The 24,496-nt window shown below is 46.7% G+C and overlaps 1 protein-coding gene across 1 annotated transcript in view; it reads left to right on the top strand.

Annotated features, from left to right (window-relative positions):
* TRPM8 (transient receptor potential cation channel subfamily M member 8) overlaps positions 1–21,177 on the top strand; it is an 80,811-nt gene extending 59,634 nt beyond the window's left edge. The window contains exons 21-25 of the mRNA XM_045032627.1: positions 6,115–6,305; positions 10,486–10,585; positions 14,757–14,790; positions 16,079–16,166; positions 19,602–21,177. Of these exons, the coding sequence (XP_044888562.1) occupies positions 6,115–6,305; positions 10,486–10,585; positions 14,757–14,790; positions 16,079–16,129 (376 nt within the window). The 3' untranslated portion in view covers positions 16,130–16,166; positions 19,602–21,177. The remainder of the gene's footprint in view (positions 1–6,114; positions 6,306–10,485; positions 10,586–14,756; positions 14,791–16,078; positions 16,167–19,601) is intronic.
* The last annotated feature ends 3,319 nt before the right edge of the window (positions 21,178–24,496 follow it).

Below are 24,496 nucleotides of genomic sequence, written 5' to 3' on the forward strand. Positions count from 1 at the left end.
ATGATGCTTTTCAATCAAGATCTCCAAACATGGTGCTGTAGATCGACTAACTCTCTGTTAACTAAATCATCATTATATTCCAGTAGCGCCTGGAGCCCGAAACCAAAACCAGGGCCCCATTTTACTGGGGGCTGTGCACACTATAGTGTGACAGGCCTTACCCCAAAGAGCGTAAGTCTAATTAGCAAGTCGGGGTGGGAGGAGGGGGGTATTATTGTCCCCTTTTATGGATGGGGAAACTGACACAGAGACCAAGTGACTGTCCCAAAAGTCCCCCAGGGAGTCAGTGGCAGAAGAGTCCCAGTGCAGTGCCTTAAGTACAGACTGTCCTTACTCTTCAGCTATCCCTGGTTGTTTATCGCAAGCTTGGGATCCAGCCCTGCAGCGCCTTCCCTTACGGCATGTCCCTAGAGCTCAGGGAGAGTCTGGGAGTAGGAGAGCTGCTGCCGGGTCAGGTCTGAATTAACCAAGGGATCTGCTGAGGGGGTTTGAGTCTGTTTGTTTCAGGACTGTTAAATTATCCTCAGCGTGGATGATAATCCAGTATGTGTGTAACATTCTACACCGGTATAATTACTGTCCTATTAACCCTTTGAATGCTGACATTCCCAGACTGCTCCAGTAATGGGTAGCAGGCAGTGTGTTGAATTCAACACATGCTTGTGGTCCGAAATAACACTTGGTGGGGACTAAAACATGCAATTCTCAGGGCTGTAGGAGAGGTGTCAAACTTTCCCCAAATGTCCACGCGTTCAAATAAATGATTCGATCCAAACTAAGGGCTAGGATTCTCCTGAGTCCCAACAGGGCTGCTCAGGAGATTGGGGAGTTAAGTATCACCCCATTCCTTGTGACTGCGAGCCATGGGCTGGTAGCAGCGGTTGGAGTAGAATCCAGAATCTCTTTCCCAGGCAGCGGGTTACAAGAAGTGGAGAATGGCGGTGGAGGGATAGAATTGGCCACGTGCAGGAGCTACGTTCTGTTTATGTGTGTGCTTGTCATTTCAGTTCCTTCGTATTTATTTGTATTGTTCCAAAATTACAAACTAGAAAACCACCTAGTGTCTATTACTGCACCGTACACTGCAGCTGCATGGACAAGGGCAATAAAATACATTAGAAGGCATAGACAGCTAAAGATAGTAGAAGCCATGACCATAAACAAAATACATCCACCATAGTCTTCAGCAGCATCCTCTACCTGCAGCAATTCAAGACAAGAGTTACAAACTGGACCCTGATGAGTACAGCTCTCTGCACAATTGGTATTTCACGGAGTAGCTAACCATCCTTTGGTCTAGTTTGTGCCACAGTCCGTTGTAAGGGGATGGCCTGTGGCCGCTTTACCGTAAGAGCCTGCCAGGGAAAAGAACTATACCCACAATTCCTTCCCTGTTCCTCTGTTTGCTCCTGGAGGTGGGTTTGTAATTGGTACTGCGCTGTAACAGCACCAAACTGGTACCAAAGCACATCCAAACTCAAGATCTGGAGAGGGGTATGAGGAGGTTCTTACTGCTTCTCATGCTCAGACACACACATGCAGCGTAAGTCAATATCTAACAGAAAGGCCCTTTTCTTTCCAAAAGAACATGCACATTTGTTGCGTTCAATATCACTGCTCACAAATGTTTTTCATTTGAAATTGGAAGCCTTTAGCGTTTGCTAAGTATACATCAAAAGGCCCAGAGGCTCCCCTGAGAGATGTATGTGCCAGTGACTTTAAGGGGATTTGCACATCCATATTGGAGAGCACGACAAAGTTGGACGTGATTGATATTGATAGAAAGTTCACATCTTGTGACCAGAAGTTCTGCCACTTGACACTTCAAAACCAATAGATTATTTCTTGCATCTGGTGCAAAGATTACTAACAAGTCAAAATCAAATGGTACCTTAGCTTTAAAATAAGAGAGTCTTAGCAAACCATGCCATAGTCACATGCCCACGGATCCACCATCACACCCTCTTCTTTATCCCTGCATAGGCTGGCTGTCCATTGTCCAGCAGGGTTGGAGGCTGGCTGCGATGTCTTAGTTTTCAGCACCCCCAGGTATTACAGTGGTATAGGAGTGGGCAACTTTTAGAGGCGTTAAAGTGCAATCAAATTATATTCACAACGTGTGCGCTCAAAGCTTCTCTTCTCCTTGCCACTTGGGGCATTCAGCACACAACCCTGCTGTTCACTTGGAAGAACAGTGCTTGCAGCTCATACGTTTCACATTCAGGGCTGAACAGTGTGCAATCAGCTCCTTCAGGCGTATCCCTTCCGTGCATTCTGGGAGCTGCCATGCTTTAATGTTCTTTGTTCAAGACCAGTTCTTTCCATCATCAATTTTTGCTCTTTGCCAGGTAATCTTTCTGCATTGGTGGCACCCTCCCATCGGATGATTTTACTTTTTCCCAGCAGAAACTCACTTTCCTGTTGCTGCCACATTCCCTGACACTCCTATAACAAATTTTGTTTCACATTGCAAATGAAGTTAGTTCACCCCTTGGTCTTATAGCTTCTTGTATTTTTCTGATGAGGCGCAGTGGCCATTGCAATGTCTGTAAAATCGATATGGGATGTCTGGAAAATATGCAGAGGCTGGTCAGGTGTCTTTCTGCAGCCTCGGAACCCTCAGATTCCTTTACATCTCCTTCTAATGGAGGTAAAGGGCCTCACTGAGTCTCTGGCAAGAATAGGGTTAAAGCCACTTCCTAAACAGCCAACTGGCCCCGCATTCTGCTTAAAATGCAATAGTTACTGTATGAGAATGACTTAAAACATGGCACTAACCGACTTTCCCACAGGCCTCCCTACCTCTGGCAGAACTGCCTCCAGAGCTTGCCAAATGATTGCACATTGTGCCCATCAGGGAGAGGTGTCTCGTACTCCCATTTTGGAGGTGAATGCTGACACTGGAATGGTTGGAATAAATCCAGTTCCAGTGCGCAAGCCATGGGGTTACCTGGCTGCAGAGGAAAATGAAAGTAGACATGCACAGGCCAGCTGGTTACAAACAGAGCCTGAAGTGATAAATGGAAGCTAGCTGCGGGGTGGGTACTGAGTGTCTGTTCCTGGGGCCAGAAGCAGTAATTGTGGATGATTAACTGCCTTTTCTGCATTAACAACTTTAAATGACTCTTCATCCCTGGGAAAAGTTGGGCTCCTATATCGGTGAGGTGCTTTTGAAAATTGGACCCTAGGACTTTAATCTTCCGAGATTATTGCTGCTGGCTGCTGGAATTTGCACCCTGTTACCACTTTCAAAAGCGACTTTGAGCATTGAGGGCTATAGGTATGTAAGCTCAGGTGCTGTAGGTGCTGTTGAAAAAGTTTTGCCTTCAGTCCCTTCCCAAAATTAAAACATTTGACCTCAGCGGAGTTAAACTTCCAACACTAGAGCTCACCCCCCACCCCCGCACCTTTGGGATGGGTTCTGAATCCCAGCTCAGATTTGGATCCAACAGTTGTAGCTCTTCTCCATCTCTCTGGGCTGCACTCAAACCCCTGCAGTTTAGGAGGGGCTTAAAATCGGGATTAATGTTTTATTAAGGTTTGAGCATTGGCCTGCTAAACCCAGGGTTGTGAGTTCAACCCTTAAAGGGGCCATTTAGGGATCTGGGGCAAAAATCTGTCTGAGGATTGGTCCTGCTTTGAGCAGGGGGTTGGACTAGATGACCTCCTGAGGTCCCTTCCAACCCTGATAGTCTATGATTAACCATGAGCTGGAGCTTTCCATCAGTTGATCTTGCCGGTAGTACAATGCACCAGATCAGATGGGTAAGTTCTTATTTAATGTGCTCTTTTTATGACTCAATAACCAGAATTGCTGCTCTGGTGCATGATTGGTAGCAAACATGTAGTGCACTAGTGCCTTAATGTTCCTGCTATTTATCACTCTGACTTGTAGCACAAGCACTATGCTGTATCATCTGTGGATGAATGGAAGAACTCAAGAGACTTCCTCTAGGGAGATATTAATGGCTTTTTTTTAAGATGGGAGTTACCCATGTGTTTAGCATTGAGGAAGCTAGACTGGGCAGACAGGTAAGTCTGACATCTGAAATGTGCTATCAGTCATTCTTTCCCTTATCACCAATCCTTAGGGCTGTGGGTCTTTCAGATAAACAAAGTTAAGTGTCAACTGTTTTAGTAATGGATGAACGGCTTTTGGTAAAATCAGAATGGACCGGAGCTAGTCAGAAAATGAAAGTCTGTGTGAAGCCTGGTCTGACATTTGTCCTAGCTTGTGGATCCTCAACTCATGCTGCAAAGCCTGTTTGTCTGCGCGGTCTGTGGGGGCCAGGGAGGACTCTGGTAGGTGGGAAGTGTGGTTCAGGCTGGTGGCTTATGATCGGTGTTGGGGTCAACTGGGGCTCCTGGAGCAGTCTGGGTGTGACCTGTGTGTGTAAAACACGTCGAGGAACCCACAAGCAGAGCGTAGCCACACCTATTAATGGACTGTGTGTGTGACTGACTGGTTTTATTTGCTTTTGCTTTACAATCAAGTCAGAATGGGACTGAGTCTAGACCAAAAACTTTTGCAGGCGTAGCAAGGTCGGGTAGGGGTATGATTTTATATTTTACAGCATGTTTATACCAACAAAAGCCCTAGTATAGATGCAGCTGCACCAGCTAAAAACGACTTTTGCTGCAATAGATTTCATTTGGGAAACTGGTATAGGCACAATTTGCCTGTAGGAGCTGCGTCCCCATGTAGAGAGGTCAGCTGGTACAGCTGTAACAGCAAAGCTTTCCTAGTTTAGAGTAGGCTTAGGGAGCAAATCTACATGCTAGTGTTCTAAAGGGGAGACGGAGTGAGAGGAGTGGGTTGCAGTGTACTTTGAGTTCAGGTGTGTCGGGCAAATAGCAGCCTCTCTGCCATGTGATCACATTGCTGACAAGCCAAACAAAGCATACTTCCATCTATGATTCCTTCTCCCAGGTTCCCCATCTCCTCTGATCATCTGTCAATTTTGTAATAACGCTGCTGGCTGGCTGGTTCTGCAGCAATAGAGCAAGAATAATGTAGCTCATATCCTGTCTGTCTTTAAAGTTGATATTAAAATATAAGTAAATACCATGGAGATGCCAACCATCATCTGGCATACCATATGAGAGCTACAACTCAGTCAAAATGTATCAATATTGGTTTCCTCTTTTCAAGTAATATAAACACTTTGTCGGCAAAATTAAGGATTTAATTAATTTTTTTAGAGAGCTGGAAACTAAAGGCTATTTCATACTAGGAGTAGCCGTGTTAGTCTGGATCTGTAAAAGCGGCAAAGAGTCCTGTGGCACCTTATAGACTAACAGACGTATTGAAGCATGAGCTTTCGTGGGTGAATACCCACTTCGTCAGATGCATGTAGTGGAAATTTCCAGAATTCACCCACGAAAGCTCATGCTCCAATACGTTTGTTAGTCTATAAGGTGCCACAGAACTCTTTGCCATTTCATACTAGATTATAGAAATGTTAAAGTTTATCTTAACCTTCTGAAGATCCTATTAAGAGTTCTTGAAAGAGCCATTTTGAAATATCTCATTTGTCCTTTAACAATAGTAGGGAAAGGATTGGGGCAGGTACCATTGTTTTGTTTGTACAACACCTAGTTCTGGTCCTTGACTTGAGCTCCTATAATACAACTCCTTATAATAAACTCGGAGGAGTTACAGGCTTTGCAAACAGCCTATTTTTTAGTTTTGCACAAAATTGTAAGAGTTGGCAAATATTATTCATGCAACCCATTGTCTAGCTATAGGGCAGCTTGTGTTGTATGGCGAAGCTAGAAGAACATCCCCTAAAGCCAGACGGGCACAAGTAGGTAGAGCTCCATACAACATTTAATCGTTCATTAGGCTTTACCCAGGGTGCCTTTTCTCGCAATCGATGTGTATTATCACTTTCCCCTGCTCCACTTCTTCCTTTGTTTCCCGGCCTCTCCAAATCAGAGACCAACTTTTAAATCCAAGATATTCATGTGACTGAAACTATGTAAAACCAATTCCCCACCCTTGCTAATAGGAAAACTTCTGTTATTTGGATCTAATGAAAATCTTCACTGGATAATAAATAACTAGTGGTACCCTTAGACAAACAGAGGTTTATCTTTTAATCTGTCCCTTAGTTACACGGTTGGATCAGTACAAGAAAACAACGACCAGGTGTGGAAGTTCCAGCGCTATTTCTTGGTTCAGGAGTATGGCAGCCGTTTGACTATTCCATTTCCCTTCGTCATCTTTGCCTACATCTACATGGTGATGAAGAAATGCTTTAAATGCTGCTGTAAAAAAGAATGCAAAGAGCCATCCATCTGCTGTAAGTAGGATTGTGTGCTGTTCCTACCCCTTGCTAGGGTGCCAGGATGAGCTGTACCTTGGTCCCCGCACTCATTCCCTTTGTAGTCATCCCTTCCCAGTGCTTGTACTTCTCTCCGGGTAGAATCCTACTCCTAGAATGGGTCGCCACGTTACAGCGCCCCTGTTGACCCCCAGTGTCCTCAGCAGGTCCAGCTGAGTTTTTTGGTCCAGGTGGCCCTGGATTTCTTTCCAGGAGCCTGCAGTCAGTGTGAAAGTTCAGTGGCAGGACACTTTGTTTGTTATGTTCTTGTGAATAAATACATACTTTGTATTGAACAGAGGAAGAGGCTCAAAACAACAAAAGGCCTATACTTATGTCCTCCAACCTAAACCTTACCTTGCAAATGTACCTTGTCCCAGGCAGTCAGCCCCCTCTCACTCAGTCAGTCCCAGTCTGAGTTGATAGGCAGTCTCTTACCTATCCCAAAGTCCCTTTCTTTGTCCTGGAACACCTGAACCTGGTCGGTTGGGTTTATGCATCTCCCTAGGTGGGACAGAGGCAGACTTGTAGTAGTGGAGTTGTCATATTGTCCATTTGAGCACTGATAATTGAGCTAGTGGATAGCTCAGTGGTTTGCGCATTGGCCTGCTAAACCCAGGGTTGTGAGCTCTATCCTTGAGGGGGCCATTTAGGGAACTGGGGCAAAATTAGTACTTGGTTCCGCTTGTGAAAGCAGAGGGCTGGATTCAATGACCTTTCAGGGTCCCTTCCACTTCTATGAGATTAGTATACCTCCATATATTTATTTTATTTAGTGATTGCTGGGGTGTGTGCAGAGAATTGCAGCTGGCATTACCCTTAGTGTTCCACAGAGCCAGCCATACTGCAGTCTCAAACACACACAAATATTAATAAAAACATTACATATAGCTCCCACATTCTTCACTCTCCCAAAGGAGCCAGTTCTGTGCTACATAGCCTGCTACTGTGTGCTGTGATCCTGTTGACTCTCACAAGCTAAGCAACAATCAGATGGGGTTGGTATTTAGAGTGGAGACCTTCCAGGGAAAACGAAATGATATAGCAAGTGACTGTAGTAATTCAGTAGGTTGTCACTGTGTGCTGCTGAAGGTACCATGTTTCAGAGTAGATGTACAGTGGAGTCCCTGATTTCTTGTGATGAATAAACTTCCCACTGTGCTTAAAATCTAAGTTAAAACTTGTCCAGGACCTTGGGCTAACACCATACTTCTACCTACCTACCTACCTACAACTGCCCTTTAAATTTGCAGTTGGACATAATATAAGCTATTTTTCATTTTCTGCTCTAAATTGCTCAGATTTTTGCGGAGGTAAGCAGCTCCTGCATTCCACCCCAACAGCTAAAGCAGTTCAGTGGTGGGTAAAGTGATCCCTGTACAGCCTTTATCCCGGACGTACTGAGGTATAACTAGTTGATATTTGTAAAGAACTTTTAAAATTTGCACCTTTCAAGGTGCGTATGGTGCTCAGTAGATTTCAGAGACTTTCTCCTTTAGGGCACTGGATTCAGTTCTAGCAAAGGCCGGCAGTGGCTGAAAATCATTATTTGATGGCTGGGCAGCCTGGCCTGTATATGAAAGGAGTCAATCATTTCCTGTCAACATCAGAGTTGGCAGTGGTGTGCTCCTGGACAATCTCAGATGAGGCTTGGAAGTGAATTGAGCCAGCAGCGCTCGCACTAAAGTCTTCAACAAGATTTAAATATGAGATCACTTCCACTTTTTTGCCAATCAATACAGTACTTACCTTTTCATAGTTTTCTTCCCCCTCCCCTCTCCCCGCGACTTGTTGATTTGGACACTTACATAAGAACGGCCATACTAGGTCAGACCAAAGGTCCATCTAGCCCAGTATCCTGTCTTCTGACAGTGGCCAGTGCCACGTGCTTCAGAGGGAATGACCAGAACAGGTAATCATCAAGTGATCTATCCCTGTCACCCAATCCCAGCTTCTGGCAAATAGAGGCTAGGGACACCATCCTTGCCAACCCTGGCTGATAGCCATTGATGGACCTATCCTCCATGAATTTATCTAGTTCTTTTTTGAACCCTGTTATAGTCTTCATGTAATGGCACAATGGGGGTGGCAAAACTATTAGATCTTAGAGGCTCGGTGTTTTGATGGCTTAAAATATAAGAGGTGGAGGCCAACACCCCACTGCAATCTGACCCACTGATATTTATCCTTGCCCTTTATTTATGCTCCTTCAGCTAATGACACTTGGGTGGGCACTATAATACATTATTCAAGGACAGCCTGTTAACAGTGCTAACTTCTCCAGCGGCTCTTCTGCCCGCTGGAGATTGATTGAAAAAGAAAACTAATACTCTCCTGACCACATGGCTGTTGCTTCTGCTAAATGAGCTATATCAGGAACACGTGTATATATAGAAATCCATGCTTGGCTTTGGGTAAGGCCTCTAACTGTTCTCCCTGCATTTATTCGGTCAGCGAGCACAGATATGAATTGCTTTAACAAGCTTTTCCAACAAATTGGCTCTTGTCTCTGGTATTCTCCCGGCTTTTTGTAAAGTGCCATTCGTAAGAGATGAGAGAGAAGAGAGCTTCAATTAATTGACAGGCTTGTTCCTATACATCAGCACCACGGGCTTTTGCCCTGCAGCATCGATTGAAACTCTTACTTAGTTTAGGAAAAAGTTACTTGCAGATCCCCTGCACTGTTTGTGGGTTTGGTTGCCCAAACCATCAGTGTTGCAAATGGCGTTTAGCTTCCACACCAGACAGATGAAGATCTGACTGTAGAAACTCCTGCTGAGCTGATCTATAATAGATCTTGTCCTGCTAGACCCAATGGGAGGACTTAATTAGAGCCAATTTGTGGCTGTTCCAGCAGAGTTGTGCTGCTGGTAAGGAGCACTGGGGCTGCTTAATCCCTGTGCAGGAGGCAGCCATAATGCTCCCGCTTCAGCTCCAGGGCAAGGAGTGGGGAAAGGTGGCTAAGGACTCACTCTTGTGTGGGCTGGACTCCCATTGCCGCCAGAGGGATTCGATGTGGGCACAGGGGACTGCTCATAGGGAGCGGCTTGAAAAATCAGGGCTTAAGTCACCTGGCAGCCCTGACTGAGGCAGCAGGCCTGGTTAGGTTGCAGGTCCCGGTCAAGCACCCCGCATTGGCCACTCACTAGACTGCTGTGAGGGAAGGTTCCCCGGTGTGTTAAGCCTCTGGAGCCTGAACGGACCCCAACTGCTGACCCAGTCCTGGGGTCCCTAGGCACCCGCTTGGGGTGCAGATCCTCTGTCTAGCACCCCCTCCTGAGGGCTGGGACCTGCTGTCCAGCTGCCTAGCCCCTGGGCTCAGTGCTGACCCTTTAGACTCCCCGGTAGCTTAAACACACCCTTTCCCAGGACTCCCCCACAAGGTGTGAACTCTCTCAGAAGGCGCGTGGTAGCTGTGAGGTGTAGAACCCATACAGACACCTCGCCAGTCTCACCATTGCTCTTCTTCTACTTTACGTAAAGCACGAGGGAGTGGGGCTCATGTAGGACATAACGCAAATCCTAACCGCAGTTGCCCCTCGCCCCTTGGGAATGCTCAGGGGACCGTCTGGATTCTGGTAAGCAGGCAGGGTCCCTAGCCTCATAAGGCATCTACATTCTGGATTGCTTTTCCCTCCTCCTGAGCTTGGGGAAAATGGCCCCCTCTATTTTTTATAACCTTCCAGTCTTCTCTGTCAGGTGACACCCTCAGGTGACCAGAGACGCCTCCAAGGTGACTTTGTCATCCCCGCAGGATGACACAGAATGACTAAATTGTGAGGTTCCCCAAATTGTCACGCAGCGTCACTCGCATGTTTGATGTTTGCCTGAAGCCAGAAAATTCACACATTTAAATTCACACATTTAAAACCTCCCCAAAGCTGAATGCTTCGAAACCTCAAATATTGTGTCCATTCGGAGGCTGGAGTGGAAATGTGGGTCAATTCCTCTTTTTAATACAAACCCAGTTAGCTTGTCCCATGCCATGACCAGGCAATAAAATACATTAATGTTCAATTTACATTATCGCTGCTAATTTTCTGTATGCAGAGAAATGAATTCCGTTAGCCCTGGTGAACAGAATCACTGGCAGGCTTTTTCACATTTCAAAACAGTAGAGGCAAATTAAGTTAGTCTAATGCCTTTTTGTATTTCTCAGGTTCAAAATATGAGGACAATGAGACGCTTGCATGGGAAGCAGTCATGAAAGAAAATTACCTTGTCAAAATCAATTCCAAAGCAAATGACTCTTCAGAGGAGTATGTCTGTTTTTTCTCTTTGCTCTACTCTTAGATGAAACTTCACTTCTGCAAACTTTTTATTTTTTAAAAAAGAAAAAGAAAACTTTTTTTTACATTTAGAAAGTCTGCTTATACACTAATATATTAATAAAATCAGCCTAAAACAGCTTATCCATTCTGCCTCAAGTAAAATATTGGAGATTTTATAATCCATTAGCATAATGCAGGCTGGTTGCCTAGGCTGTTAAATTTTCATTAAAATTTTGCAAATTTGACATGAGACATTATCCACACAATATGTACTGAATAGATTCATTTATGTACAATTACATACTAAAAATCTCTTCCATTAGCTTGCTAGGGTGAACTTGGGCAAATCACCTCTCTGTGCCTCAATGTTCCCATCTGTCAGGTGGGGATAATCATAGAATCATAGAAAATTAGGGTTGGTAGAGACCTCAAAACAGGACCAACCCCAACTAAATCATCCCAGCCAGGGCTTTGTCAAGCTGGGCCTTAAAAACCTCTAACGATGGAGATTCCACCACCTCCCTAGGTAACCCATTCAGTGCTTCACCACCCTCCTAGTGAGAGAGTGTTTGCTAATATCCAACCTAGACCTCCCACACTGCAACTTGAGACCATTGCTCCTTGTTCTGTCATCAGATACCACTGAGAACAGTCTAGATCCATCCTCTTTGGAACCCCCCTTCAGTTAGTTGAAAGCAGCTATCAAATCCCCCCTCATTCTTCGCTTCTGCAGACTAAACAATCCCAGTTCTCTCAGCCTCTCCTTGTAAATCATGTGCCTCAGCCCGCTAATCATTTTCATTGCCCTCCGCTGGACTCTCTCCAGTTTATCCACATCCTTTCTGTAGTGGGGGGCCCAAAACTGTACACAATACTCCAGAAGTGGCCTCACCAGTGCCAGATAGAGGGAAATAATCACTTCCCTTGATCTGCTGGCAACGCTCCTACTAATTCAGCCCAATATGCCATTAGCCTTCTTTGCAACAAGGGCACACTGCTGACTCATATCCAGCTTCTCATTCACTGTAACCCTTAGGTCCTTTTCTGCAGAACTGCAGCTTAGCCAGTCAGTCCCCAGCCTGTAGCAGTGCATGGGATTCTTCCGTCCTAAGTGCAGGACTCTGTACTTGTCCTTGTTGAACCTCATCAGATTTCTTTTGGCCTAATCCTCCAATTTGTCAAACTCACTCTGGACCCTATCCCTACCCTCCATTGTATCTACCTCTCCCCCCAGCTTAGTGTTATCCGCGAACTTGCTGAGGGTGCAATCCATCCCATCGTCCAGATCATTAATGAAGATGTTGAACAAAAGCAGTCCCATGACCGACCCCTGGGGCACTCCGCTTGATACCGGCTGCCAACTAGACATCGAGCCATTGATCATTATCTGCTGAGCCCAACGATCTAACCAGCTTTTTATCCACCTTATAGAATATATATTTTTTGACTTGCTGGCAAGAATACTGTGGGAGACCATATCAAAATCATCGCTAAAATCAAGGTATATCATGTTCACCGCTTTCCCAATATCCTCAGAGCCAGTTATCTCATCATAGAAGGCAATCAAGTTGATCCTTGGTGAATCCATGTTGACTGTTCCTGATCACCTTCCTCTCCTCCAAGTGCTTCAAAATGGATTCCTTGAGGACCTGCTCCATGATTTTTCCAGGGATTGAGGTGAGGCTGATCAGTCTATAGTTTCCTGGATTCTCCTTCTTCCCTTTTTTAAAGATGGGCACTATATTTGCCTTTTTCCAATTGTCTGGAACTTCCCCCAGTCACCATGAGTTTTCACGGATAACAGCCAATGGCTCTGCAATCACATCAGCCAACTCCCTCAGCACCCTTGGATGCATTGCATCTGGCCCCAGGGACTTGTGCATGTCCAGCTTTTCTAAATAGTCCTTAATCTGTTCTTTCACCACTGAGAGCTGCTAACCTCCTCCCCATATTGTGCTTCCCAGTGCATCAGTGTGGGAGCTGACCTTGTCTGTGAAGACTGAGACAAAAAAGCATTGAGTAGTTCATCTTTTTCCACATCATCTGTCACTAGGTTGTCTCCCCCATTCAGTAAGGGTCCCAATCTTTCTTTGACCTTCTTGTTGCTGACTTACCCGGAGAAACCCTTCTTGTTACCCTTCGCATCCCTGGCTAGCTGCCACTCCAATTGTGCCTTGGCCTTCTTGATTACACACCTGTGTGTTCGAGCAATATTCTTATACTCCTCCCTAGTCATCTGTCCAAGTTTCCACTTCTTGTAAGCTTCCTTTTTGTGTTTAAGCTCACCAAAGATTGCTCTGTTAAGCCAAGCTGGTTGCCTGCCATATTTGCTATTCTTTCTGCACATCAGGGTGGTTTGTTCTTGCACCCTCAATAAGGCTTCTTTAAAATACAGGCAGCTCTCCTGGACTCCTTTCCCCATCATATTAGCCTCCCAAGGGATCCTACCCATCAGTTCCCTGAGGGAGTCAATGTCTGCTTTTCTGATGTCCAGGGTCCTTATTCTGCTGCTCTCCTTTCTTGCTTTTGTCAGGATCCTGAACTCGACCATCTCATGGTCACTGCTGCCCAGGTTGCCACCCACTTCTACTTCTCCTACCAATTATTCCTTCTTTGTGAGCAGCAGGTCCAGAGGAACATGACCCCTAATTGGTTTCTCCAGCACTTGCACTAGGAAGTTGTCCCCAGCACTCTCCAAAACTTGTCTGTGCACTGCTGTATTTCTCTCCCAGCTAGGGTGACCAGACAGCAAGCGTGAAAAATCAGGACGGGGTGGGGGGTAATAGGCGCCTATGTAAGACAAAGCCCCAAATATCGGGACTGTCCCTATAAAATCGGGACATCTGGTCACCCTACTCCCAGCTGATGTCAGAGTGATTGAAGTCCCCCATGAGAACCAGGGCCTGTGATCTGGAAACTTCTGTTAGTTGTCTGAAGAAAGTCTCGTCTACCTCATCCTCCTGTTCTTGTGGTCTATAGCAGATGCCCACCACGACATCACCCTCATTGCTTTCGCCTCTAAACTTAACCCAAAGACTCATGCTTTCCTCCTTTTTCAAAGTGCTTTGAGATTCATTGTTGAAGAGTGCTATCTAAGAGCTAACAAGCATTTTTACATAGATTAATGGTGCATACCAAACATGTAACCATGAGAAATAAGATTATACATAGGTTGCGGGGATTCCATGCGGACCAGAAATCTTTACTAAGTGCTAATAATAGATGGGGTCTCCAAGTCTTAGTTGGGACTTGAAAGGTTAAATATGTCTTAAGGCTCTGGGTAGCTTCACAAATCCTTTGTCAAATCCTGACACTTGGCTGATCAGCCTCAGAGTTCTTTCAAGAATCATCTCAGCCTTTTTAGAGCAACAACTAAATCAGACAAATTGCCAAGGGGAAAAACGGTATATAGACCAGAATCAGAGAACAAAGTTATCAAAAGGCATGGGGCAGCTTTTTAAAGGGATTTAGGTACCTAACTCCCATGGAGACCACGCATGCAACTTTATTGAACATGTTACTGAATATAAAAAGCAACCTTCCAATAGTGTCTAGGTGTTCTCCATTTCCATTTTTGGCATTGAAAAGCTGGTAACTTTGGGTGGAGGTTTCACTCATGCTAGGGCGTGCAGTTTTCCTGCTGTGGACATTCCATCCTTAAATGCATAAGTATGAATTTCCATATGCTGCTCAGCATTAAGTTACAAGCTAGATATATTCAAATTAGGGTGGCCAATTTTTGAGCCAAAAAGGGTCATGTAAGAAACTTGCCAAGAGCAAAACTGACAGTAATTTATCCAGAGTTACATTAGATGTGATCAAAACCAGGTGCACACAGCCATAATGACTTGTCTCGTCCTGGAAAGATGAATGGGAACTATTTGAGTTCCCAGGCGATAACACCTGCAGTCAATATCAGCCTTGTCATTGACCTTCAACTATGTGCATTCAGAGTAGAAGATCATTCTAGGAGCCAAGAGCCATAGTTTTCCTTGGTCCACATTTTGGGTGCTCCTATGTGACTAGATGTCCTGCCTTAAATTTATTGTATGTAATGTTCTGCTGTACAGTTTGACACTGAATCAAGGAGTAGATGCCAATCGCTAGTTTAATTTTTAGTCCCACAAGATTCATTTTGGTATTTGTCATCTCTTCACAGGATGGCACATCGATTTAGACAACTGGATATGAAGGTACTTTGTTTTTGATTGGTCTGGGGAATAGATGTCTATCTGATATGACAGAGAGTGGCATATATAGAAACTGGACCCCTTTATTTATGCACTGTTTACACTTAACTGTAGTCAGATATAATTTTCTTAGGGCTGTACGTCTAAGGTACTGTCCTGTACTGGGGGCAGAGTGGAGGCACTGTGCCTCAAGCAGAAAACTTTATGTGGCACAGACATCTGATAAGGTTACAACAGCCACATGAGGTCGCTTAGATGCTAGGAAGCATCTTGTTGTGCTGAAGAATGAAGGAGCAGATATTTTCTGAGCTCTGCAAATGTGGAGAGAAGCCACGCTGTGCTGCTGCTTGTAAGAGCTTTATTAGGTAGGATTTAATTTCTAAATAGTGCCTTAAACATGCTTCAATTTCAGGAACTGCCTCAGAGCAATGTACTTGTCAGACCCATTGCTTGATTACTAGAAAACCACTAGAGAGTTCTAAAGCAGAAGGGAATGTCAGTGTTGCATAGTAACTGAACAAGGTGTCTCCCTCATTGTAAATACACTTTGAAGGCAGAAACTTCATGCGGCAGAGTGCGCTGTCACCTGTCCAGATAATTCCACCAAGCAAGATTCTGATCCCCCTACAGCACCTTATCCATGAGTAGTATCAGTATCAGGGTATCAGTTTGCTGTGTGTGCATCTGAGTGAAAGAAGCATTAGAGGAAACAAGTGTAAAAACATAAGTCTTTACAGTAGACTGGTTTCCACAAAACTCCAGTGACCAGATCTGTGATCCCATCTCAGGAGCCAAGGCCAATTCAGAGTAATTTGGTTTCATGATGCCCTCTGGTTAAATGCGTGAAATGTGTGTGCATTAGGACTCACTACCTTTATTGCATTGATGAAAATTGTAATTGTTGTTGTCCTTCCAAATGGACTGTACCGGGGCAATGTTTGAAGGGGCACTTCTATTGCTCACTAGGGCTATTTTGCTGTGAAAAATAACTCTAAGCACTGCATTGTTTATCCGCACAGCTGAGTTTGTCTGGTAAATGCAAATAGCAGTTGGCTAATGCTCAGTCACTGACAGCTGGCATTCAGAGGGTAACCGAAGAAACAGGAGCTTAACTTGGAGGTGCCATGGGAGTTACTGTTACTGTTTTACAGCCATTCCCAGGCATTTTAAAGGCCTTACTGCTTATTTGCCTCATACATCTCGCTGCCTGTTATCCAAGCTGCAAAAATGCCTTGGAATAAGCTCGGCCGACTTCAAACTAACATGAATTTTGATTTGTTTTTGTTTTTAGCTTAATGATCTGAAAGGCCTTCTGAAAGAGATTGCTAACAAAATAAAATAAAAGCAACTTGAAAGCAGAGGCAGCAAACCTCAGCAACGTAAGCTCACTTTATTGACTAACATACAAAAGAGGATTTAATCAGCATCTCCAGTGCTTAAATGCATCTGTCTAAGAAAGAGGAAGGGTTCCATTTGACATTGGTTACTGATGCTTCTATTTATACCTTCAGCTTTAAAAAGGGAACACTAGGCCCTGGGTTTCTGCCTCACTTGGTCATTCTGGATTAAATCCAAGGATATGTTAGCACCAGCTTTAATTTCCAGATGGTAATTCTTTAAAAACCTACTAAACTCCATCAGAATTGTCTTGTTTTGACCCCTTGTTTGCTGAAAAGCTCCAGGCGGTACCAACTTATGTATTATTTATACTAGAGGCTCCAACTGAGATCAGGGGTCCCATTGTGGTAGGTGCTGTACAAACACAATGAAAGTTCTTGTGCTGATCAGCTAAAGCAGGGATCGGCAACCTTTGGCATGTGGCCCGCCAGCGTAAGCCCCCTGGCAGGCCGGGCTGGTTTGTTTACCTGCCGCATTCGCAGGTTCGGCCGATCGCAGCTCCCACTGGCTGTGGTTCACCTTCCAGGCCAATGGGGGCGGCGGGAAGTGGCGGCCAGCACCTCCCTCAGCCCGGACCGCTTCCCGCAGCCCCCATTGGCCTGAAAGGCGAACCGTGGCCAGTGGGAGCTGCCATCGGCCAAACCTGCGGACACCCTCCTGCCTCTCATCTGCAGCCCCACCCCAGAGCCTGCACCCCAGCCAGAGCCCTCACCCCCCCCGTGTCCCAGCCCCCTGCCCCAGCCCTGATCCCCCTCCCGCCTTCTGAACAGAGCCACGGCATGTGTCTGTGGAACGGCTCCTGACCCCACTCCCTGTCTGGAGTGGATTAAATCGGCTGGCAGGACGGATGTGGCCTGCGGGCCATAGTTTGCCCACCCCCGCTTTAAAGTTTAGTTTGACATAATAATTCCAGATAGTCCTCACTTCCAGACAGCCACATTTCTTATTCCATTTTCTCTGCAAAGGAAGATGACAGTCATTGTTAGTTTGGATGTTGTTCTACATCACTCCTACGTGGAGGCGCGGCCAGGAAGCTCTGTGCACTGCCCCCGCCCCAAGTGTCGCCCCTACAGCTCCCATTGGCCAGAAACTGTGGCCAATGGGAGCTGCAGGGGCGACGCCTGTGGATGGGGCAGCGCACAGAGCCTCCTGGCCGCGCCTCCGCATAGGAGCCAGAGGAGGGACATGCTGCTGCTTCCAAGAGTTGCTGGAGGTAAGTGCTGCTTGGAGCCTGCACCCCTGAGCCCCTCCTGTGGCCCCAGCTCCAGTCCTGATCCCCCTCCCGCCCTCTGAACTCCTTGATCCCAGCCCAAAACACCCTCCTGCACCCCAAACCCTTCATCCACAGCCCCACCCCAGAGCCTGCATCCCAGCCAAAGCCCTCACCCCCCCTGTGCCCCAACCCCCCTGCCCCAGCCCTGATCTCCCTCCCACCTTCTGAACCCCTCAGTCCCAGCCTGGAGCACCCTCCTAAACCCCAAATCCCTCATCCCCAGCCCCACCCCAGAGCCTGTACCTCCAGCCAGAGACCTCACCCTCCCCACACCCCAACCCCCTGCCTCAACCCTGATCCCCCCTCCTGCCCTCTAAACCCCTCATTTCTGGTCCCATCCCAGAGCCTGCACCCCCAGCCAGAGTCCTCACCCCCTCCAACACCAATTTTGTGAGCATTCATGGCCCGCTGTACAATTTCCGTACCCAGATGTGGCCCTCGGCCCAAAAAGTTTGCCCACCCCCCACTTTAAAGCCACAGGGCTCTCTTTCAGGGATTGACGAGATTTGTTCCTTGTAGAGAATCATTTTTGCCAGTGCAAAATGAGCGTAAAACGCTACCAACTCAGTTCTCCCCTCGCTCACCGTGGGGGATATGATTTTATACCCACTTTGCAGAGGCAAATGATTATATAAGACGCAATGCCAGAGAGACCCATGGGGGTAAACTGCACAGCTCGAGGAAAGGGCCTAGGGCTTGGCTACACTTGCGAGTTACAGCGCAATAGAGCAGCCCCGGGCGCCCTAGCTCACTCCCCATCCACACTGGCAGGGCGTGTAGAGCGCTCTGACTCCGCAGTTACAGCACTGCTGGTTCTCCACCTCGGTGAGTGGAATGATGTTTGCTGCGCCTTGGCTACAATGCCTGGGCGTCAGTGTGAACGAGGTGTTGCATTACTGCGCTCTGATTGGCCTCTGGAAACGTTCCATAATCCCCTTAAATCAACTGGCCACTCTTGTCATTGTTTTGATCTCCTGTAGGAATGCGGAAATGCCCTTTCAAAGCTCTGTTTCTGACAGCCGGCATGCAAGCCGCTACTGTAGAACGCTGTGTGAGAGAGAAAAAGGCGGAGGGGAGGAGGTGGTCTGCTGCTGTCTGAACTTACAAGACAGCATGCTGACATGCTCTCCGCCCCCCAAAAACCCACTCTCTCTCCCGCCACATACACACAACACACTCCCTGTCACACTCCACCCCACCCCTCCAATTTGAAAAGCACGTTGCAGTCCCTTGCATGCTGGGATAGCTGCCCATAATGCACCGCTCCCAATGCCGCTGCAAATGTGGCCATGCCAGTGCACTTGCAGCTGTCAGTGTGGACAGATTGCAGCGCTTCCCCTACTGCGCTCTCCAAAGGCTGGTTTAACTCAAAGCACTTTACATCTGCAAGTGTAGCCATGCCCTTAGTCTCGCTAGTCCTTAGCCACATCCTTAGAGGCAGTAAATTCCAAGTTGTTCAACTTGTCAGTTAGCTCAAGTCAGGTAAAAAGTCTGAACTCTAGTCTGGTAGCTTGGGGACTACTCTGGTTCCTAAGTGATGAAGTATAATGGAAGTTGAGGATGCTGGGTCCATCTGAAATATGGCTTAGTGCCTGCTGGCAGTCAGTGAAATCTTCCTGGATGCTGTGAACGCTCTCTTGCGTGTGAGCTGTCCAGGTTCTGAAGCTGGGCTCTCCCAGCAAATGACCCAATGTACTAACTCATCTAGGTTTGCGGGAAGGGCAGACAAGCAATTGCCTGCCAAGAAGCTGAAGCTGTATCTTTGTAGTCCCTTGGCCAAGGAGTGTCACCAGTCAGCACGGTAATGTTTACATCCACGCTGCGCTCGTTTGGTGCAGGGGGAGATGACTGAATACAGTGCAAGGCATGGGAGAATCAGGCCCAGCACCTGCAGAAGATGCTGAATTGACAGCCCCCAAACTTCCCATCTGCCACTGCTCTTACTGAATCTGATAGACAACAGAGCTGCCACTCTTCCTCATTTCTTAGCACAGCAGAAAGCTCTTTTTATCCCTAGTAATTTGTTAGGATTAGTCCCCTGGATTCCATGTTGACAGATACTGGAATGAAAACTAAAGGTATCAACTGACGGCAGTGGGAGATTTATTCTAAAATTCTCTTTTTATTTTCTTTGCTCACACAGGTACTGACTCATTCACGCTAATTTCTAGGAGACATCTCAAAGTGAATCATATCCTGCGACAAATGGCAGCACCTGGGAAGGCCTGAGGAGGATGCATGATGCTTTTAAAATGACATTTCTGCTCTTTGCATCTCGGAGCTCTGGGCTCTTTTATTTCCATGGTCATCTTACATGCTGATGATAAAAAATGATCCTCCTAGTTGAGCTCCAAATTCTAGCAGCTGATCTGTTGCTTTTCTTCTCAGTCCTTAGTTATTGGCCGTAAGCAGGTAGCTCTCATCAGCTGCTCAGAGATCACTTTCCTAACGCCAACAATTCTGCTGCCAACCCACTCTGGTTTGAGTCTCGGGAACAGATCTCCACCCGGGCGTCAACTAGACACTCAAGTGCGGATCGTCAGATGTGTTTAGGCTCCAAGCTCACAGAAAGTTAGAGTAAATACTTTTGAGAATTTGGGCCTCATCGCTCCTTTTAGTGACTCCCAATGGTCCCCCCCCCGCCTCCCTTGCTGCTCACATAGCGTATTTCCAAACCCGGACTAAATTTTTACACGCTGGCGTATGAGGATGAAAGGCCTCCTGCCTTCCCTAATAGGAAATATTGCTCTCGGCATCCCAAACTAACCTGCCACCTGGATTCCTGGTGAACAATAATGACTTTTTCAGATTAGGCTGAGGCACTATTTTGTAGTCCAGACTGAGTGCCTACACTCCGTGCAGTTCATAGATAAGTCTAATAGGATCACTTCTTGCTGCCTCAGTGATGTTTTGCAAGGCCCTGATACTGCATTTGGTTTCACTTGTTCAAGTTTCTGTATGGCCTCTTCGTGTTCTGATTCCTTAACACACAAGAGGTGGTATGTGATTCACCGCTCATTTGATGCAACACCAGGGCTAGCTCCTGGTATCACAGTAGTTTAGAAAGCAAGTGTCCCCAGCTGAGTGTTCTTCCCTGGAAGGGAAAGGGGCTTCTAAAATGCAATGCTGCCCATAGCAAGATCAGCTGGATGTCAGCGTGGCTCAACCAGAATGGCTCTGCCTTTGCTGAAAGTCTTCTGGAGAGCCAAGCCCCAGCAAGCTATTAACTCAAATGACTGCTGTGTTGTCTCTGCATGAGAAAACAACTGAATATATTTTCCAGGGGAAGCATTATTAATTGCCTGTTACAGTAAAACTCTTTCAGCATCTTGCTGTTCACATCTTTGCTGTTTGATCTGCTATCCAGACTTACCAAATGCACTGAAACAGGTCAAGCTCAGTGTTGATTACAACACCAATTCTAAAGGTGATATCTGTTCAGCAGTGGAACATAAGATTTTAGTAGTCACACATTGGAAAGGCTTGTCAGGATGTGCTCAGACTCCCACTGACTTCAGTGGACGTTGGATTGGGTCCTGAATGACTAAGATAAATCTACTTCATATAAATGGATTTTCGTTTGTCACTTGTGTCTGCCTTTACTGTAGAAAATGTGCCTTCATTCCATTTTTATTGTCTCTCATGCCATATTCAATGGTACCTGTAACAGTGTTGTTCCCCTGCGTATTGTGCTGGATGTAGCTACGAGTAGTGTAACAAAGAATCAAATGTACCTTTATGAACATACACATTAAATAAGACGTTAACTCTGGCTTCTTGCCTTATTTCAAGGTGGGAAAGATAAACAAGGTATTTTCCTAAGACAAATAGGTTCTGCTACCATTGCTACCCCTGTGACACTTTCTGTATTTATTTATGTAATCTCAATTTTACAGGCAAGTGTTCCGTGTTCTTGCCAGCTACGTATCATCCATTGCCTTACTCTAGGAATTGCAACACAACTGAGAAGATTTTGGGAATAATTAGGGAAACAATTGCACTAGGCACCCATCTCTGTTTGAAAAGGATTCTCCAATGGGAGGAAAGACATTCTGACGGTCAATGCCAGTGGGATTTCTCTGGGGGAACAGAACTATAATTTAATGAAATCAGATTACTCTTTTTTCCCCTGAAATCTTGATCACTAAAAAGTGTAACGTGGACCAAAATAGAATGATCACTTCAAGAATATACCATAGAATTACTAATCTGCAAAGACCAGACAACAGTTGGCAATTGTAAAAGTCCTGGCTTAGTTTACAGTAAATGAGAATGGGAGTGTTGTTCATTCTGGATGGACCTTGTGTCAGGAGTTGATTAGCACCCGATGCTCCAGCAGTACAACGCACAACACAAGCACACTGCTTTTTATGCTGTGCCAGATTAAACAGTCTGTACGTCCTGTAAGTGGCACCTCTTGAAGTAATTTGGCACCTCTTTAGTGAAAGTAAAAGGGGATTGTTAATTACCAACACTGAAGAAAAAAAATCCACTGCCCCGATGACTGGTTCTCAGGTGTCCATTTGGAAATTGCTGAACTTTGGCCTTTCCTCCTGACCAATAGCGCGTGCTGTTTTCTGCAGTGAGGGAGCCTCACTTCCCAAAGGGTCCAGCACCCACGTCTCCCACTGATGTTAACTTCAGCATCAGGCCCCAGGGTACAATTCAGATCCGTATGAAAGAGATGGAATCCTCCTGGTGCTGCCCCATGCTGAGATCCTTTCCAAGCTGTCGTACGGCTCTTGGAAAATAATCGGAGAAATGTGTCTCCATGCTATGAAACTCCTCGGAAGGGTCAACCAACTGGATCGCTTCCCCTGCACATTTCCCCTAACTCGGGTACGTCTCCACTGCAAGGTGTAACTGAAGCATGTGTAGACGGACCTGACGTGTGAGTGCAGCACATGTAGATGTACCTGAGCTAGCGTTGATCTACCTAGCTCAAATAATAGTGGCAGTGAAGCCATGATCAGGGCCGGCTTTAGGAAGTGCAGGGCCCAATTTGAACAGTTTCGACGGGGCCCCAGCAGGGATGACTTAAAAAAAAACACATGTGAAAAAACACGTGGGGCTTGTACTCACCGGGCGGTGCTCCGAGTCTTCGGCGGCACTTCGGCGCTGGGTCCTTCACTTGCTCCAGGTCTTCAGTGGCACTGAAGGACCTGCCGCCGAAGTGCCGCTGAAGACCCAGAGCAAGTGAAGGACCCGCCGCCGAAGACCCGCCAGGTGAGTAAAAATTAAAAAGGCACCTCTAGCCAGGGAAGGGATTCTCACTAGGCGCGGGGCCCTCTTAGGCGTGGGGCCCGATTCGGGGGAATTGGTGGAATAGGCCTAAAGCCGGCCCTGGCCATGATCACATGAGCTTGCCACTTGAGTACACACCCAGGGTCCCACAGGGTTTTTTTGAATCTGCTAGGTCAAAGCTGGCTTGGGTACGTCTACAAGTGCTGAGTGTCACCTCTAGTTGCAGTGTAGACCTAAACCGAAGTGTTTTGATTTCAGGACGCTGACAATGACGGTGCTGCTCGCCAACGCAATAAAGGCAGGAGAATGTCATCTAAGGTAAGAGGAAGGGAAACCTCCCTCCCTGCCTTCTGTGCAGGGTGGGGAAGAGGTGCATCAGTCACGTGTACTCTTGCTCTGCATGGCCTTGTCCCAAATTGGAGCCCATTATTCACCGCTGATGCAGCTGCGCTGGTGTGAGGGTGAATGGAAAGCCCCAAGTCCATGGCCTTGGCGGAGGAAAGCAGGTTAAGGTTAGAGGGATAGACTCTGCAGCGCCATGGCTGTTACTCCAGTCTGTCATCTGGAACAGAGCCTGTGCCCCAGAGGACACCCCCCTCTGCCACCCTATTCAGCACAAGCACAGAGAGTGCTGCAGTGCAGCAAGGGGCGGCCTGGGGGCAGCTCCTTCGGCACCAGGGTTTACACCACCTTCATTTCATTGAAAGCCTATATTTCTAGTTGCAGGGCGAACGCCAGTGCTGCCTGCCGGAGTCTGAACATAGCCTGAAACAATAGCCCTGAGCTCGGGGTTGTAAAGATGTGCCGGGGGTTACGTCCCACCTGCCCTTCCCATGCTGCTAAATAGGACGGGGGCTCTGGTATGGAAAAATCCAGCAGGGAGCACCCAAATACTGAGGAGAATTGGTCCTAGCACCCATGTTTCAGTGGGATGAGGCTTCCCAGCGTGGGAGTCCATTACTCCTGTTCCAGTGCAGCCAGTCCCCAGCTGGCCTGTTCTGCTCAGGGCTGGAAGCTGAGCACTCTGCTTGAGTGCAGAGGGATACTCCTCTCTTCGATCCCTTTCCGCTAAAGCAAAGGGCCGAGTGCTGTAAAACCGGGGCAGTGATGCAACTGGATTTTATTTCACGCCCCGCTAGGCTGTTTCAGATGGCTCAGGTGTTTGGATTGATGCCAGTGGCTGGAGCCATGTTTCCCAATGACCCTGAACGGCAGCAGCTAAATAGCTTTCTGGCGAGACACATCCTAGGGGTTTGTCTGCCGCATGCCAATGCTGCTCTGAATTCCCCTTCATTCTCCCTACAGCCCATTTACCCTGGTTCACTGCACCTCGGAGAGGCTGATGAGGAAAAGCACCAGCCAACGCTGATCTCTCCACTCGTTCCACAGCTGCCCTTTGGACAGCTACCACGTACGTGGAAAGGAGTCTTGGAACCCAGCGTCAGTGTTGTTGCAGCCAGGAATTGACATGGGTATGTGGCTGGGACACAGCCTAAGGAATGTTCATACCCACACCCTTCAGACGTGCTAGTGCTCTTCTTTTGTACACACTTGAAACCCGTGTTTCAGGGGTTTAGATGTGGAGAGTAGGGGGCTCTGGCACCACCCCGATATTGGACTAGTGTCCTGTCACCAGTCTAGACATAGCCTAAGTGTAAATGAAGTGTCTGTGTATTGTAAATAAACGATTTTGTATTTCCTTATTTGGGGGAGAAGGAAGTTTACATTTTTTTCTCCAAGCAGTCTTCTGCTTTTCCATTATTAATTTGCTTTAACATAGATGTAGTATTATCT

The sequence above is a fragment of the Mauremys mutica genome, chromosome 10 (assembly GCF_020497125.1).
Source record: "Mauremys mutica isolate MM-2020 ecotype Southern chromosome 10, ASM2049712v1, whole genome shotgun sequence".
NCBI lineage: Eukaryota > Metazoa > Chordata > Testudines > Geoemydidae > Mauremys > Mauremys mutica.